Source organism: Oculina patagonica, chromosome 6 (genome assembly GCF_052425735.1).
Source record: "Oculina patagonica isolate OP01 chromosome 6, crgOcupat, whole genome shotgun sequence".
Taxonomy (NCBI): Eukaryota; Metazoa; Cnidaria; class Anthozoa; order Scleractinia; family Oculinidae; genus Oculina; species Oculina patagonica.
Window position 1 is genome coordinate 31,594,273 of NC_135763.1, and position 18,188 is coordinate 31,612,460.

General features: G+C 35.6%; 2 protein-coding genes across 7 annotated transcripts in view; both read right to left on the reverse strand.

The window, feature by feature from the left end:
- LOC144658233 (uncharacterized) overlaps window positions 1–991 on the reverse strand; it is a 39,130-nt gene extending 38,139 nt beyond the window's left edge. Inside the window, exon 1 of the mRNA XM_078518625.1 lies at window positions 858–991. Coding sequence (XP_078374751.1) covers window positions 858–948 — 91 coding nt within the window. The 5' untranslated portion in view covers window positions 949–991. The remainder of the gene's footprint in view (window positions 1–857) is intronic.
- Window positions 992–2,916: 1,925 nt separating this feature from the next.
- On the reverse strand, window positions 2,917–16,191 carry LOC144658261 (QRFP-like peptide receptor). Of its 6 annotated transcripts, none has more exons than XM_078518667.1 (7): window positions 16,154–16,191; window positions 10,641–10,712; window positions 9,723–9,835; window positions 6,292–6,435; window positions 5,684–5,954; window positions 4,814–5,068; window positions 2,917–4,205 (listed from the first exon to the last, which is right to left on the reverse strand). In XM_078518667.1, the coding sequence occupies exons 4-7, from the start codon at window positions 6,402–6,404 to the stop codon at window positions 3,861–3,863; spliced, it is 984 nt and encodes a 327-aa protein (XP_078374793.1). In that variant the 5' UTR covers window positions 6,405–6,435; window positions 9,723–9,835; window positions 10,641–10,712; window positions 16,154–16,191; the 3' UTR covers window positions 2,917–3,860. The 6 variants fall into 6 exon arrangements, with proteins under 6 accessions (XP_078374793.1, XP_078374791.1, XP_078374792.1 ...); XM_078518665.1 differs by lacking the exon at window positions 16,154–16,191 and adding an exon at window positions 10,798–11,062; XM_078518666.1 differs by lacking the exon at window positions 16,154–16,191 and adding an exon at window positions 10,798–11,062 and having other exon boundaries at window positions 9,723–9,867.
- Between the last annotated feature and the right edge of the window lie 1,997 nt (window positions 16,192–18,188).

Consider the following 18,188-nt stretch of genomic DNA (forward strand, 5'->3'; position numbering starts at 1 on the left):
AACGTCAAAACGCAATTATTTTATTTTTGCTCTATATGTATTTAATATTCTTTTCGAGCCCGAAAAGCCATTTTTTAATATCTGTATCTTATTAAAAACAAAGAAGTTCATAGGACTGATACTTTGTACGAAGGGATCATAAGGGTTTGGGATTTTGCTACGACTTTCCGGGTGCGAAAATAATTAAAACGTTTCGGGACCTCCGAGAAACGGGCCCTAGGTGTTAAAGGCATGCAGTTAAGAAATAAATCTTAGGTTCAATCAGTCTGTTTTCTCACTATTAAGAAAGTAACTAGTTAGTCATATCGATCCTGAGATTTAGCTCTTTTCTTGTCCAAAATAATTTTCAGAGACTAAGAAAGACGTTTTTTTAAGACATGCGTTTCATGGATAGCTTTGTTTTGTTTTGTGTTGTTGTTGTTTTGGTTAGAGTTGCTCTGAAGCATTTCTTGCTAAACTCTTTTCTTTTTCGTTGTTTGAAATCTCTGCGAATTAACCGTTCAATAATCAAAATAATTATGCGCTACCCTTCTCTTTGAGATCTACCAGGGCATACACATGAAGTCATTTGAAGCAATTTGCAAATTGCCTCTATGAGGTTAGTTTCCAAAACAACTTGTGAAATATTTGCAGTATTTGCCAGCAACGAGCCCAGATCACTGTGAGCAACTTGAATGTTAATATCTCTTGAAAAAAATATCAAGTTTTTTTGGTGTTAAAACACGTTTCGTGAAACTGTTGTTAGTTTTCTTCAAAGTTTGTTTTGAAACTAATCAGAAGCTTTGTCTTGTGAAATTACACCACAGGTTTTTTCACTACATTTATGGAATATAACATGCACTAAACCGTTTACAAACCTTCGTTCGCTTGAGTGACATAATGCAGCCAAACTTCACAAAGAATAACCACGAACAGCAAACGTATGCTTGACAATTGCCAGGCGTTCATGCTTGGGAACTAGATGTACTGTGAAATCACTTCTTCACGCTTAAAAGTCACATTGACTTAATTAAGTGTCAGGTGCCGAGAGTGAATTAGCATGAAATAATTATGTTAAACCTTCTGGTGATTGCTTCACAATAACAGCTTCAATCGCTTTAAGGAATCAATTATTCACTTTTGTATGAATCCATTGGCTATTCGACGCATTTTAAAATAACTCATAGAAATCTTGCCTGCTTAGTGGTCGATGGCAGTATAAAGAATGAAAATGACTTCAGCTGCAACGCAACGCAAGGCAAATTTCGAAAAACTTGAGAAATTTTCGCAATTTTTGCAAAAACGACAACGGGCGACTTTTGAGATTTCACATGGAATATTTTGGGGGGAAATTCCGGAACACTTGTCAGCAAAACACGAAAAAGGTGATCTTCCGAACTCTCAAGTGTTATTTTCTCTCTAAATGTTGTTTTGTAAAACTAAAATTAAAAAACGACTACATTTTTGTCTATATTTCTATAGACCATAGATATTACGTCGAAATGTCCAAAACTTTGCACTTCCCTAAGTCCATGGTTTTACTTATTTCTTTGGTCTGTAGGGTATACGGACCATGAAAAAGGCCTTGTTGGATTTTATTTGTAACCTGCCTGTGCTAAGAAGGATTTTAAAAACGGGAAATATATTATCGTGGAGAATTTATTCAAGCTTGAATGTGTGAGTATGAATTTTAGTTCATCGAAATATTTTCCAAGACTTTTGTTCTAAAATAAAAATCGATACATATTTTACAAATAGCTAGATACTTACTTTATTTAGCACATAATTCAAAAAGTTTACACTTATTTTCAATGAAGCTGTAGGCCTAAAATTCAGCTATACAAATTAAAGATAGTAAAAATGAGATAAAAGTATTATATGCAATCTAGACTAAATGTCAACAAAAATTTTGAGCTTCACATTGCCATTTTCGATAAAGAAAACATCCATCGGTTCAAAAGCTTATTGTATATTCGTCTCGCAAATCTTCACTTGAGTGAAAACTTAGTCCAGATCCTGAACTCTCTCTTCCGCGCGCCCTTAATAGGGGTTGAACCCAGGCGCAAGAGAGAGAGTCCAGGATAACTTGCATGAGCATGCGCCAGTTTTTTCCCCCGAGACCGGGGAAAAAAACATATTTGGCAGCATTTTTGAAAACGCGCGCACGCAGATGACGAGTTCAACTACGCGACCGTGTACTAAATTAAAGCAAAAACGCCAGAATATCTTTTAAAAAGCCTAGCTTGTCAGCATCTGATAAAAGGTAACGACCAGAAATACTAATCACTTTCCGTCAACTATTCCTGGTATTTTGTACTTGTTCATTGAATAGGCTTTGGACGCAATTTAGCAAAAAACTTTTTCTTGCATTTAAGTCGCGCGCTTGGTCGCATAGTTGAATTCGTCATTAAAGCGAGCAATTTAAACTCTAGCGCGCGTCCCACGAAAGTAACGCCATACTACTCGTTCGTTCTGAGCATGCGCATGAAAGTTATCCTGAAATCTCTCTTCTCGCGCCTGGGTTCAACCCCTATTAAGGGCGCGCCAAATAGGGAGTTCAATGACTGGACTAGTGAAAACTAAGCTTAAATCCTGACAAACAAATGCATATAATACATAAGCAAATAGCGTTAAAACCGACATTTTTTTGTAGAATCTGAGCTAGGAATGAAAGATGAGAAAAAACACCATAAGGTGGTTGATCGTATATGTGAGCTATATTATAACAATATTTATTTCTTGTTATAAACTTTTAAAATTTGAAGTAGTAGCACTTACATCATATATATTGATATCATATATTATATCATATATATATATTGAAGTATTAGCACTTATATAGTGAGTCCATTTTCAGTTTTAAACATAACTATTTTGAAATTTGTCTTACAAGGTAAAGGTGACGTTAATGTATCAGTCAGCGCAGTAAACACTGCAGTACAAAAAATAAATTTGTTGTTCAATGTTTGCGTTTCTCCAAAGGATAATTACCAAGTACAAAAATTCTTAATGCATTTGATGGGTTCGCTCAAATTAAAAAAGATATTACGTTCATCAAATGACTCAACGTTAGCCTGAAAGAAACGAAAAATTCAAATGATGCGCATCCCTAAGCTATTTGAAATCACGGAGGTAAGGTAGATATACATAAAAAAAATAATAGCGAATAAAATATCATAAGCAATTCAGCTCGGGGATGGTTTCACCATTCTTGATCTGGATGTCCCAAACGACACCATGTAAAATTTTCTTATTCAGTCAAGTCCCTTTTCATGACGCATTCCGGTCTCATGCCAGCAGTGTTCGTCTCAACTTATCGCGCCATGATGGCGTGTCATTTCTAGTATCACTTTTTCTTTGGATAATAAATATTCTGATTTGCCTAAAACAACGCCTGTTCCCCCCGCTGAATTATTCAAACTAATAATGCATTAATTATTAAAAAAAATGGAAATGTTACTAGTATACTCTTTTATACTTGTCTGCCATCTGTCTGGGTTGATCAGCCCAAGGTAGATCACCAGTGCTAGGTCTTGCTTGTGAAAGCACTGCTCTTCTTTCAATGGTACATCACTGCACACAAATTTCACGCGGCTTAGCTTAAACACAACTAGTAGTTAACTGGAACTCGACACGACCTAAACTGGCACTGAACTGAAGATTACGAGCTTATATTATGAATATGACGTATTGCTAAATACACAACTGTAAAACTACAAAATTTGCTCAACGTTAAATTATGATACAAAGTACTTTTCTGAGAGTTCTTAAAACCTCCAGTGTCCTACAATAATGTAAGAAGCGTCTTCTCTCCATACAGCTATTAATGCGTCATAAATATTCCTTGGAAGCATATTCTTTTTGGTGTCACTGTAAAGGCGCTAATCCATTGACCCTCCTGCAGTGCGGGTCACATGGGACGTGTTGTTGGGTAGCTCGATGCTGTAAGGATCGCTTGACGGGTATACTCTTGTTGCACATGATGAGCATAACATTTTCTTTAACTTCCCCCTGAACCGTTCATTCAACAGAGCATATACCAAAGGGTTTATTGTGGAATTAAACATGAACATGGTGTCGGAAATGGTGTATGAGGCGGGACCGAACATGTAGATGTCATAGTAGCTTAAAATGTAGACTAATAGGCCAGTAATCCAACAGACTCCAAATATGGCACTGACAGTGATCACACTCAAGGTGACTCGTTTCCGAACTTTTATAACTCCCTACAAGAATGAAGAAAAAAAGACTTAGTGAGATGGGCCAATTAAGGTGCCTGGCAAGACCTAATTGATAGAACGAATTAAAACATAGCAAACATTTATCATGAAGTAAATAACAAAGATGGTAAATTTAAAGCTCGTTGATAAGAAACAGAGATGAAATGTTCAGCATGACACGAGCGTGGGACAAAACAAATTAAGTCCCCGACGGGAATCGAACCCATGGCCTCCCAGATACCAGTTCGGCGCTCAGTAGGTTAAAGCGCCCAACCGGTATCTGGGAGCCATTGGTTCGATTACCGTCGGGGACTCAGATTTTTTTCTTTGTCTCACGCTCGTATCATGTTGAACGTTTCATCATTTTTTTTTTATCATGGAGAAATACACAGCCGGCGCTGGATAGCCCGCGTTTCTTTTTCTCCATAAAGTAATTACATGATCACGGAAATAGCCTATTTGTATACATGGGTGAATAGTGATACTGTTACATTCGATGAAAGTGTCATCCCGACATAAAAATTACATCGACTGGTAAAAACTGTAAACATGCCGATCTTACTGTCTAGGTAACACATGACGTTATTACCTCCTACAGTCTTAGTTCATCCTACCTTTTGTCGAAAGGCGAGTTCATGGCTGTCATTACGCTTAAACCACAACGTGTACACGACTCTGGAGTATAAGCCAGTCATCACTATCAAAGGGATAATAGCCAACAATACAAGCCAGGTTGTCTCATTCGCTGCGCCCATCCAACTTTCAGGCCAGTCCCATATGCAGTCGCCAATTGATTCGTCAAATGTTGTAACCAGTATCAGTGGCATGTTTAGAGCCCATGCAAATATCCAACAGCATGGAATTATTACCTGAAGTTAAGCCGTTTTGTGTTAAGTAAGTAAATTTAACTGACAGTTAATTCATTTCGTAGGAAAAAATAGAATTTATGGAATACACAATGAAACATAATTTTTCTTCAATCCAGGGGTAGCAGCATTTGAAGCAGTAGCGGAAGTAGCTGGAGCAAGGAAAAAGAAGAAGTAGTAGCAGTAGAAGTAGTAAAATCATGCAGTAGCAGTAGCAGTAGCAGCAGCAGCAGCAGCAGCAGCAGCAGCAGCAGCAGCAGCAGCAGCAGCAGTAGCAGCAGTAGCAGCAATAGCAGAAGCAGCAGTTCAGTGCAGTGCAGTGGCAGTGGCAGTAGCAGTAGCAGTAGCAGTAACAGTAGCAGTAGCAGTAGCAGGAACAGGAACAGGAGTAGGAGCAGGAGCAGGAGTAGAAGTAGGAGTAGGAGTAGGAGCAGGAACAGAAGTAGGAGCAGGAGTAGGAGTAGGAGCAGTATCAGTAGCAAGTGCAGTATCAGTAGCAAGAGCAGGAGAAGTAGTAGTAACAGTGGCAGTGGCAGTGGCAGTGGCAGTGACCCGAGGCAATTTAAGTAGCACTCCGAATCAAGCGTCCTCGTTTCTGATACATTCTCACTAACTCACCTTGACTTTTCGTTTGGAAAGCTTCCCTCTGCTACCAAGGGGGCACATGACCGTGAAGTAGCGTTCAACGGCGATAGCAACCAAAGTGACAGATGAGGACGCTGCCCCAACCCATGCAACATTTCCACCTGTCACCAACATACATAATCCCTTACCAATGGTTCCCCCTGGGTGTGTGAAGGTTTCATTCAAAATGTGATTTGGTGCTACAAACGCTGCAAACGTGATGTCTGATATGGCTAGGTTCACAAGTAGATAGTTGATTGGAGTCCTGTAGAATAAATAATAATCTTATGCCCATAGCAATAATAGGCTATTTCACGAATAAGAGGATCCCTTGAGTGCTCATAACAGCAGCGGTAACAGAGACAAGAAGTTTGCTACCCCAGCTTCCCATTTAACATCTGCAAAGAAATCTTGACCTTATATACTATATTTTAAAACAATAGGAAGGGCAGAAAGACATGGATAGTTGTCATGATAAAGATAAAGACGCAACAATACACTGATTCTGGGAACAACTTTAATGTAGAAACTTAAAATACGACAAAACTGTATCAGACCTTAATTTACGGTACGTTACCACAAATACCACAAGTATAACAAACCTCATATCTCGATTTCTCTTTATGACAAAGATAACGAGGCAGTTACCAATGATGTCTGCTATGATGAGAGTGGCGAGTATCGTTTTCACGGCAACGTCAGCTGACTCTGACATGACTGAGGGCTGTCAATATCAGTCACATAATCTGACAAAAAAAACAACAAAGCAAAAAATATATAGTTTAAAAATTGAATTTTAAGAGCTAGACGGCAGGTGGACATTTAAGTTCGAAATTGTTTCGGAGATCAAAACTGACAGGGAGTAACGGCAAAAACCAAAATCCTTAAGGGAGTTCAATAAACCTTTTTCAGCCTATTTGTTGTTCCTTCTGTGTTCAAACAAATTGCTCTCCAAGCCTCGTTCCAGATTCAAATTCTTTTTGCTCTTTGCACGTGCTATCTGGATATATCTGAAGTTATTAAAATATAACATCTTTGAGGGACTTTCCTTAGAGCTAAATTTATTCTTAAGGAGTGCACGACGTCAAAAAGTTTTCCGACATAGATGTCCATTCGACAAGAAGTTGAACCCTGAGATTGGTCTGTAAAAGTGAGCTTCTGAATAACTAAATACATGTATACTGCTTTTTTTCACCAAGATGTTGTAGAGCAATTCAGTATGATCGGAAAAAAGTCAGGAAAACGATTGGTAGCGTTAACTGTACGCTTCATCATATCACTTCTGTCCGTTGGTGCAGCTAAGAGGTGATCGTTTCTTCTATCAGGCACATTAAGCTTATGTTGACCTGTATTCAGATTTGTAAAACTTCTTTTTAAAAAGCCGACATTAGTTTTCCTTAACGAACAAAATTGTCACCCAATTAAGCTTGGGAAATTAAACTTACTGTATTTCCTTTAGAAATTTTTTATCTGAGTCTGGTCATCTGGAATTTTCCATGGTTAATTTGCTACTGCTGTTACTGTATATAACTGTTTGAATTTCTAGGTGAGTATAGCCTTATAGGATGTCAGTCATTATTTTATTTTGAAATTGCTTTTAAAAATTCTGGTTTCCTGTTTAGGCAGGTTTTTAATACTTTTTAATTTAAAAGTGTTTTACTTCTATAACTGTGAAAATATATTCTGGAAATGCAGCTGAAGTTTAATTATTGTGTTAGCACTGAAAGACCCAGTATTTGGCTTCTTCCTCACATAGAAGATCTCACAGAGGTAGATTCTCAGACAAAAAAATTAATCAAAAAGTACGCGCTACCGTTCGTAAACAAAGTTACAAAAGCTCAGTTGTGAGATGGTTACTGGTTACGTGACTATGTAATGGCGAATCTGAGTCTGGTCATCTGGAATTTTCCATGGTTAATTTGCTACTGCTGTTACTGTATATAACTGTTTGAATTTCTAGGTGAGTATAGCCTTATAGGATGTCAGTCATTATTTTATTTTGAAATTGCTTTTAAAAATTCTGGTTTCCTGTTTAGGCAGGTTTTTAATACTTTTTAATTTAAAAGTGTTTTACTTCTATAACTGTGAAAATATATTCTGGAAATGCAGCTGAAGTTTAATTATTGTGCTTTGATCTTTGTATTTTACTTTTGCGCTTGTAAAATTATATTATATTACGTAACTAGGCAACTTTTTTTAAAAAAAGGTTTTTATCCATAACATTGCTGTTCGTTTAAAGCACTGAAAGACCCAGTATTTGGCTTCTTCCTCACATAGAAGATCTCACAGAGGTAGATTCTCAGACAAAAAAAATAGATATTCTTGTCTATATAGGCTTATCATCCCTCCAAAATAATAGCTACTGCTTTCTTCTTAGCAAAAAAAAGCCAATTGTAATAGTTTTCGCTTGTTAATGCCAATTGACAAAAGTGAGAATTGTTAGCTAACAGTGGGATAAATAAGTAAATAATTTATTATCTTCTCTCTTTCGGTCTCTTTTTCGGCTTTCACTGTAAATTTTATATCTTGCGAAACCCTTTGAAGGGAGACTAATGATTGACTGTTTGAATACAAGTGTGAATTATTAATTATTACGCCCTTTACGTCGCTTCATACTCTACGAAAATTTTCACTGCCTGCTAAACCACACTCGACAGTGTTTTGCTAGGTACTTGGAAACTCTTGATCAAAATTCAAAACCATTACTGAGTTGACTGCGCAAAGAGGCAAGATGTTTCTTTAGTAATTTTTGCTTTGTCCTTCTTATCAGCCCTTGTAAATGATTATGTAAGCTGCTGGCACTTCTTTCTATTTATCACGAAAATAAAAGGGATGCGTGGATAGTGATCAATAATTAAATATTTCAACAAAATAATAGAAAGTATAAACGACATAGCACGTAAACATGTTCACTAACATGGTTTCACGACCCAATATGACTTTTACTCAAGATAATTTTTTCAAACAAGAAACATCTGTTTATACGCTTTAATAGCTTAGCTTTTGAAGAGATTGAAATATAACTTCATTAAGTCTTTTTTCCGTCTCTCTGCCAGCTCTTTTGTGGATGTTCAGATCTTATGGTTACCAGTTTGACATTTTTTTTAAATGATAGATGCTTAGAAGCCCTGTAGACTATTGCTAGTAATGAAACAAAAAAACAGTATTATTAGTATTATTCCAAGTTTTACATTTACTCTGTTGAACCAGAAGCCTGAAACATGTTTTGTGCATTTGAAACAGGGCCTTTGACTTTTCTTCCTTTTTAAAACACAGCGTTAGAAAAGCATGATATACCTGAACGTGAGTGGGCATGATAAGTTAATTTCACTGAACGTGTTTTATGGTAAACTTAGCCCCAAAAAAAGTCCGATAAGTGAGATGGTCAGGTTTGGGACTAATTAAAACAACATGTGAACACGGATAGTTTTAATAAAATACGGCTGAAGGAAGACAGAAGACCTCGTGTAGCGAGAAATTCGATAAAAAATGAACACAATAACTATTTATTTTGTGTTCTATATTTTGGGTTGATTGTTTTCTGTTTGTTTTTCATGTAAAGACTGGCACTTCTGTAAGTCACTTTATGGTTGTGCTGCTTTCCTCAATAAGATAATTATCATGCACAACCGATGTGAGCATAGCTTAATTAGAATTCACCTGTCGTATGAATCTTGACAGCCTGCTTGTTGTATTGACTCACTATTCGCGAATACTCGCGATCAATTTAGAGCGAGTATTAAACCGGTAGCTTAGGTTAAGAAAACGATGAGAACGCTAGAACTTTCACAATATGGATCAATGTAGCAAATCATCCAATTTCGGCGATTTTTATAAAAATAACATGATCAACGTCTATCCTGATCAAAAGGTGGACACACACACAAAGGGACGTGTGGCAGGAATGTGTCACAGTCAGAACTAAATTGCAACACAAAATATATAGTAGGGACATGCTGCCATCACAGGTCCTATCACTGTACAGTGGTAGCAAAAAAAAAGCAGAACATTCTACGCGCATATCGTTATTTACCTGCTATAGAGCACCGAGCTGGTGCAGCCGCTTTTAATTCTTCGTCAAGTCGATCCAGTTTTGCTTGATAAGTTTGACATGTTTTTCTTGCTTTAGTCGACTTTTCTTTTTGCCTTTTTGCCAAGCACGTCGGTATGAATAATCACTATAATATGACAGCTACCATTAATGTTTCTTATGTTAAAATCCCCACGCCAGCGAACTTTTGTTGAAGGCTTCCATAACAGTGTTTGGACAAGAAAACCCGCTTAGAAAAGGACAATAAACTTGTCAAGTCACAGATATTGCCCTTGCGTACGGCGTTTTAACGAAGAAACATACAATTGAGAAAATAAAAACTAACCACGTTCACCGATCCACGAGACAATAAAAAAGGCCCTATCAAAACTTGAGCAGGTTTGTTTCAAAATGGTAATAAATCAATTTGTGAAGAATTTTAAGTAGAAATAACCTGACAGTCAACGAAAGCTATCGTAAAAGCCTTTGCAAATGGTACCGACTGACAGTCGCGAATATGTGATATGAAACCAGCAGTTTCAAAGTAGCGCCCGTGTTTCCCTTTAATTGAAAATGTGTAAAACTTTCGAATTTACGAAGTTCAGCGTTTTCTTGAGCGGAAAATAAAAAAAAAAGAAACATTGATCCAGTATTTAAATGCCCGCGGGGGCAATTTAAAGAAATTTAAAACATGCCTACAATTCACCTAGTTTAGTTGGCACTAAAGTAAGACGCGATGCTGGTTCCGTGTATGTTGTCTCACAATTTTATTGCGCCGTTGCGAGATGAGAAATTGCCCGACTGGAAACACTGCTTAGTGAAACACGCCTGACGAACGGGAGAAAGAAACGTTGATGTGACAAAAGAATTAGATAAGTTACAACTGCCCTTATAGTGAATTGTATACAAATAGTTACATACCAAAATTGCCGAAATTGAAAACGAGGATATTCCTCACCAAAGCGCGATATAATCCACTGATCACTCACGTACCTGAAATTGAGAAATTATTTTAAATAAAAACCCTCTAAAAAACAAGCACTTAAACGTCAAAGTGATGGACTGAACAATTAAATACCTGCTAATGCTTTAAGTTGTCGATTTGTCTAAAAGCCCACAACTGCATTAAGGTCCAAAACTAGCAAAACCTTTGCGTTTTGCTTTATTTAGGCTCTCTGCCTAATTTTAATATTTAAATTTAAGATAGGTTAGATAAATTTTTAAAAGTATCTGCAGCTGCAAAATAATGAGTTCTATTGTCAAATCCGCATAAGGTGTCATTCAACTATTTGCATTACTGTATGCTTTTATTCCATGCTTCGCAAACTCAACATTTTCGTTAATAAATTATTCTTGATTGAAGTCGTATTGTTTATGTGTAACTTTAACGGAAATTTAACAAACCCGCTTAAAAAGTAATTTTAAATGTTGGATGTGTGTATTAACAAAAAGGATGTTTTGATCACTCATTGCCATTTAATTTAAAAAATTAGTGTCCAATTATACTGTAAATATGCACATTTCGTTTAGTCGAGTGTCATGAATAATCATAAAGTCGACTAGGTGCCTAAAAAAAATATTGTTTTTAGCTCGTCAAAGTATCCTGTAATAAATAAGACAGAACTTGCGCCTGAATTTGCTTTTAAGCTTGAGCTGATTTTGCCTCAGGTCATCTTTGAACACGAGATAAATGGTGAAAGCAATTCCAAATGAGGGAACGTGGGAGTTTTTTTTTTTTTTTTGTCGTTTTGTCTTCTTTCAATGGCAGCAAAATATTGGCCAATGAAAGAAAGATCGGCTGACAGGTTTTTAAATAATAAACTACAAACAATTTTTTTCATATGTTTTCGTTTTCGTTTAAATAAACTTTTAGCTAATAGTTTACCACTGACGTGTAAACTCGAATCCTCACGACCGGAAGGGGTGGTTCCCATGTGATATTTTGCGAGCTAATGCTATGCAGCAAGTAGTTTCTTATTGAAGTGTATTGTTTTTTATTGAGGTGCAACCTTGATAAAAAATTAATTCATAGCCAGAAAATTAAAGAAAGAACATTTGCGTGTTCGCTTAGGACGTGTCTGTTTATGGATGAATCCTCTTTTGAACAAGAAACCTCTTGCAAAATACATAATTATATGAAGCAGGGTTAAGTACGATCTTCCTAATTCGTCCTTTTGTAGTACATTGTACACTTATAGATTATAAATTTTTTTGTAAAATTTATAACGTAAGGCGAATCTGTTTTGGAGGTGTCGTAGATTTAATACTGTATGTAGGAAGCTAACGGGTCATGCATGAGGAGCATGACCAGATCCACGCCATCTGATTTTTTTAGTGAACGTGGGGCGCAACACGTCCCCACGTCAACCCAAGGTACTAGTGCAAATTCCTTCCACAAATACTCTAGATATATGTATCTGACAGACAGAACTTACCCACAAAAGGTAGAATCTTAGGCTGTCTGGATATTTTATATTTATTGTTTTCCTCTCACAGGCTCGGGTTTAGCATTGAACAAATATTGCTTTCTTTTATATAAGAGCCAGGAGCCAGCCTACCTCCGTTTTAATACTTATTATTTAACTGAGCGGAAAGCTACTTTAGTGTTATTGGCTAAAAGCAGGCAAATTTGTTATAAATTTTTTTAACTTGTACTACAGAGGCAATTAATGGAAGGGCTTTTCTTATTTTCTCAGTCATAATAGGTAATCGTAGGAAAGCTCGAGTAATTAAGGATTAAAACTATGAGTTAATATTAATTTTTAATTTGAACTGCAGTGATTTTTTTTTAATTTGCACTGCAGTGCAAATTAATGGACGCGCGTATGTTATTTTCTTAACATAAAAGTACAAATAAATTACTTTATTTATATGTGTTTAGCACTACTGTGCTAATTGAGCACACTGTTAAAAGATGAACAAATCAGTATTAAAAATCGAAGAGAAACTTGTTAAAAATCCCAACTAACAGGAGGCTGACCAGTTGTCTATTTCCAAAGCGTGGAGACATTGAATTTAGGACGACCGAAGACAAATCCATCTAATGGCAGGTGACAGGATTAGAACCTTGGGCCTCCGGGTTAAAAGCCCATCGCCCTAGCCACAAGGACGCGCTTTCTCCCTTTGAGTAATTAAATAGTAAATAAGTAATCATGGGAAAGCACAAACAATTTAAGGTAAATGTTAATTACAAATTTACCCTTGGTACAAATTGGTTTTTTCCTTTTTTTCATATTATTACCATATATTACCATGCACCATAACAAAGGAAAAAAATAAACAATTTGAACCACAACATATACACTACGACTTATATAAAAAATATATATCACTCGAAGTCTAAATTCTTAATTACACTCGCATTTATAAGATAACCAACATTAATATTGCATCCTAGTATTGAAACAATTAATCTGGCATTTACGTGGCAAAACCTCTTCCTAATTGGTCTTTTAGTCAGATGTATATTTCAAATTATACGAAGTGCATGATATTGATAAAAATAATAGATAGCCAAATAGTTGTAACAAAAATGCATGGTTACTTGTTGATCACAACTTTATAGAGGCCGCCATATTGGATCTTACTATTTTCAGTAACATCGGAAATTAGCTAAAATTTCATATATACTGCGGCAAAAATTGAAAAAAATATATATATATTACGATTTAACAAGAATAATTCAACCGGAAAGTTCCAGTTTGGCTAAAACTACATTTATAATTAATTAAGGCATTATTACTATGGAAATAGAAGAAACGTAGACAAGTTGCAGTGAAACAACCTCAAAGAGGACGTATATTATTTTATGCACTATTATATATCAAGTAAAAGTCGAAAAACCGAGTGGAGCCCAAAGACTGAAATTCATTACCGAAGGCACATTTTGTTTTATTTACATTGATGTATTTACTATACTCATTTTCATAATTGTATCTTCTTTGTTCATTCGAATAGGATCCTTCTATGTATCACCAGCAAGGTTACTGTAATTAATCAACTCAATTCGAATAATTAAAAAGAATTCACTAAAAACATTTTTTTTTAAGTAGCATTTGTCTTCTTTCAATGTCCCTAGCGTTGTAGTCATGTAGATTTGATGTAGACGTGAATTCATGCCAACTGAAGAAAAATACTGTTTAGTTAGTCTTGACTACCTGCTTGTTGTATTGGTTCAGTAATTTGCAAAAACTGTCGCGTTAGATTAAGCAAGGAAAAACATGTGTAAATAGCATCGTTCTTGAGATGTATATGAAGAAATCATCCAATTACATGGATATTCATGGAAATGTCAACGTTCATTCGATTAAAAATATTGCGGTATAGCTACCCGCGTATTTTTTAGATTCCGTAGGCTTGAACTTGTGTAGCTTTTATCCTTATTAAGTCCAGTTGGGAGTGTTTTTAGCTCGATGTAATTCATCCCAATTGTAACAGATTTTTTGGGCATTTTTGACAAACATGTAGGCTTGCTTACAACTTTGTGAGATAAACGCTGCAATCTGATAGTAAGATTGTCGCGTTCTTTTCTTGAAACCACCAAGCTATTACCATACCAAAGTTTGAACAAAAAATTGCAATTGCAAACAAAGAAAAAGAAACTTTCCAGGTCTCGGGAATTTGCTTTTGCGTTAAAGATTACAACGTGGATGATTTTTAATCAAAAACCTGCCGCATTCACTGTCGCAAATTTCGCACTTATATTTTGCCAGATTGCAGTCAAACGATGAAGATTGCCAAGTGGAACTAACAGTTTAAACGAAGCTGTAAAAGAATCTTAAATTGTTGTACCACCATTGGTTGCTACGAATTACGTCGTGAGCGACCAAAAATGTCGTTCAGTCTAAACATTTCGAACCACTCTGATCTAATCTCATAATACTTGCAAGCCGCAAATACAATAGATGAATACTAGTCGAGTAGTTAAAGACGCCCTCCAGATATTTAGGATATATCTACCTAAAACATATCGGCACTAAAAGAACACAATAAGATGAATTTATGAAGGCGCTGTTACTATTGGGCAATATTTCAGACAACTTGTCTCGCATTTTGATGCGTCGTTGTGCTACGAGTTGTACGAAAGTTTACTTGCCGATGGTGTAACATCGCATTCACAACGCAAGAGAAATCTCGTTACGGTGTTGTTTCATTTTTTGCGAAAGGTGAACTTGATTTTCCATCGCAAAACGCTTGCTGAAAAACCTTTTTATATGATGTTTTATTCGTCGCGTTTCTCATTTTAGAAACTGAACAAGACGACACCAAACAAACAAACACAACCAACCCACAAAACTATATATAGGTTAAAAAGAATCGTGTATAAAAATGGTTATTCAGTCATTAAAGAAAAATGCCCAGTGTAACAGCGCTTATAAAATCTATTCAACAATGGTTACTTTCCTAAGTTGTTGCAATGCTGACATACACAAAACAACGATGTGATATTGACCCGAAGCAAGGTAACAGATGCTACTCATGTAGCCCAGAATGATTAAAGGATTTAATTTGGTTTTACCGAAATATGTAAAAGTCCAAACACGCTAATTAAGAATTTTTATCAAGAATTTCAATTAAAAATCAGCAGCAGTGTGACTTCAGAAAACAAAATTTGGAACCGAATCATTTAATGAAATACTCCGCAAATGGTTAGCTGTAAATTCGCTTTCCGGTCCTAAACTGGACATTCTAAAAGGTGTGTGCTTTTTCGTAATTAGAGCTCCACTTTTTTAATTTCAATATTTAAATTGCTTCATGTGGTTGGCTTGACAGTTTCTGAAAATTGGTAGCAGCTGAAAAATAATGAAGATCCGACAATTCGTGCGCCTTGATTCAAACGTTGATATTTGTTTAAGCCAGGCTTTTTAACTTTCATTCTGCATTTCCCAATTTCAGAAAACTTTCGTTTTTGCTTTTTTGTTGGTGTTTTTTTTTTTGTTTTTTAGCGAGGTGACAACAAAATACATCTAACTGACTGCTTAAAATAGATACAAATGTCATGTGTAAGCAATAGCAAAGCGAATTGTTGAAAACCTGTATTTCAAAATTTGTTAAATATGCCTATTTCATTTAATTGAGACCTGCATTAATAAACATGAATTAATAAGCCCCTCAAGAAAATTCTCTTTAACTTGGTCACAGATGCAGCGATGTTTGAAAAGATTACTTTTGTGCCTAAACTTTCCCTACGATCGCTTCTAGTCGATTATTTTTGAAAGGCTGGTTAAATAGTGAAAACAAATTGCACACGAGGGCGCATGGAAGTAATATCCTCTTTCATGCTAATGCCGAACATAAGCCATCGAAATCATTAAAAATTGGAGATTTTAAAAAATATAGTATATTTTTCGTTCAATGATTTTTTTTAGCTGATATTCAACCTCGTGAGAAATTTTTGGCTTCTTAAGAGCCTTACTTTTAACCCTTGTACGTACCCGTAAATCCATTTTCCCTACGACCGGGCAGGAGGTTTCTTTCGCATAAGATATTTTGAGACCCTGCAGCTTTCTTTACAAAACAAGATGGTTACCTTTTGATTTTCAAATAACAGAAACACACAATCTGACAGTGTTTTCTCTTATGACAGTATTTTCCAGAACAAATGTCGGCGACTAAAAACTCGGCTTTGTTTTAGATCCGACGTGTATTACAACCGCAGTTTTGAAGACAGACGTTTATTTAACAAAGCGATTTTATTTGTACATGGTTTGTGTTTAAAGCTAGAAGCTTGATGCGGCCGTGTATCTAAAGCAATTATGAAACAAATGTAATATTGTTAAGAAACCTTAATGGCAGGAGGCTGACTAGTTGGTTGTTTACGTGTTAAATTATAATTAGGGACCACCAAACACAAATCCATCCATCGACAAGGAAGAAAAATTGAATGCAAAACCTTTGGAGGACATTTCGTCATTTTTGACGTCTCGTATTTTGACAATTATATCCAAATCTCATTGAATTTAAAGGAAACTTTAGCTATAACAACAATAACACAAAACTAAATTTTAAATGGCTTATTTTCAAATAATCTTGTATAATGCAAATATCGATATATATTTTTCTATTTATCACTTTTCCAACTTTTTATTTGTACTATTGACTAATATATTGATTTTCATATTTAAAGCTGACCCGGCCAGTTATTTCGAGCTATTTTCCATTTTCCCTGAGATTTGGAATTATAGCAGAGTTCAACTTGACAAATATTTTAAAGGGGCTTTTTTACTGCCGGCGGGGATTAGCTCTGAGCTTGTACTCCATTGTCGTGCAGCAAGCGACTCTGACTCGTGAAGACAGAGTATAGATAGGTTTATTTGTTAAGTATAACTTGTACTCACAATCTAGTTCTTTTTCTTTAACGTCAGTTCTTCTGTCCTTCTTCTTCCAGCGTCTTGACTTACAAATTACTTTCTTCAACTTCTTCCTTCTAAATTATTAGTTTTACAGCGTTGCTTTTATGTGTTTTTGCTGCTTAGTTACATGCATACATTTTAAATTATCTTTCCCTAGTTACTAATGATTCACACATTCATTAAGGCACAACCTTGCGTCATTCGGTTGCTAGTCAAAGTTTTTCACTTGTGTGTTACATATAGTTTAAAAAGTTTCACATTAAATCTATCAACGAACAATTATTTGTAATCATACTGGTAACTTTATTCCGGTGTTAAACCTCAGTTCTATTAAGTTAAAGTACATAGAAATCACAAATTAAATTTAAGTTATTCCACAGAACTGTAAACATAAAACAGCGCCCAGTTCGAGATTAAAATCCGCAAATAAAATTGATAAGGAAATAAGTCTACCTCGGTTTGCCGGATGTATTTTGGTGGTATTAGTAGAAGTAGTTCTCACGGGGTATATGCCAAGATTGAGACACGATGTCCCACGACTGGCACATCGAAATATAAAAGTTTCATTATTGGTAAACTGAACTCACGTTCACAATAACGAATATTCCTAAATATAGGTATTAAGACATAAAAATCACAAGACAAGAACTTAAATACAAGAAAACACTTAGTGCACAGTAATGGGCGCTGGCCGTACCTCAGTTCAGTGGCTTTAAAAACCTTAATCTCAGGTTCGCATTCTTAATCTGTTAACACTATCTTTTGGTTATAGTTATTTTTAATACATGGTAGATTTTCTAGAATTTTCGGCATTAATTGCCTTAACCTTATAAACCGCTAAATCAAGTTGTAATCAAACTTTTTATTTTGCAATATTTCCTGCAAAACATCCTGTGACAAATAACAAAACAGAGCAAGGTCTCCAATATATTTTAGTCCATCGGGCAAGTTTAATTAAGTTTTTTATTCAGTACTACCCCCAACACCAACATAATTATTTTATATGATGATGTTATCTGGGCATACAAATCATTATTCAACTAGACTCGACAAGTTCAGTACATAATATCGAAACATTTTTTTTCCGCACATAGAATGATCAAAAAAACCATTTCAA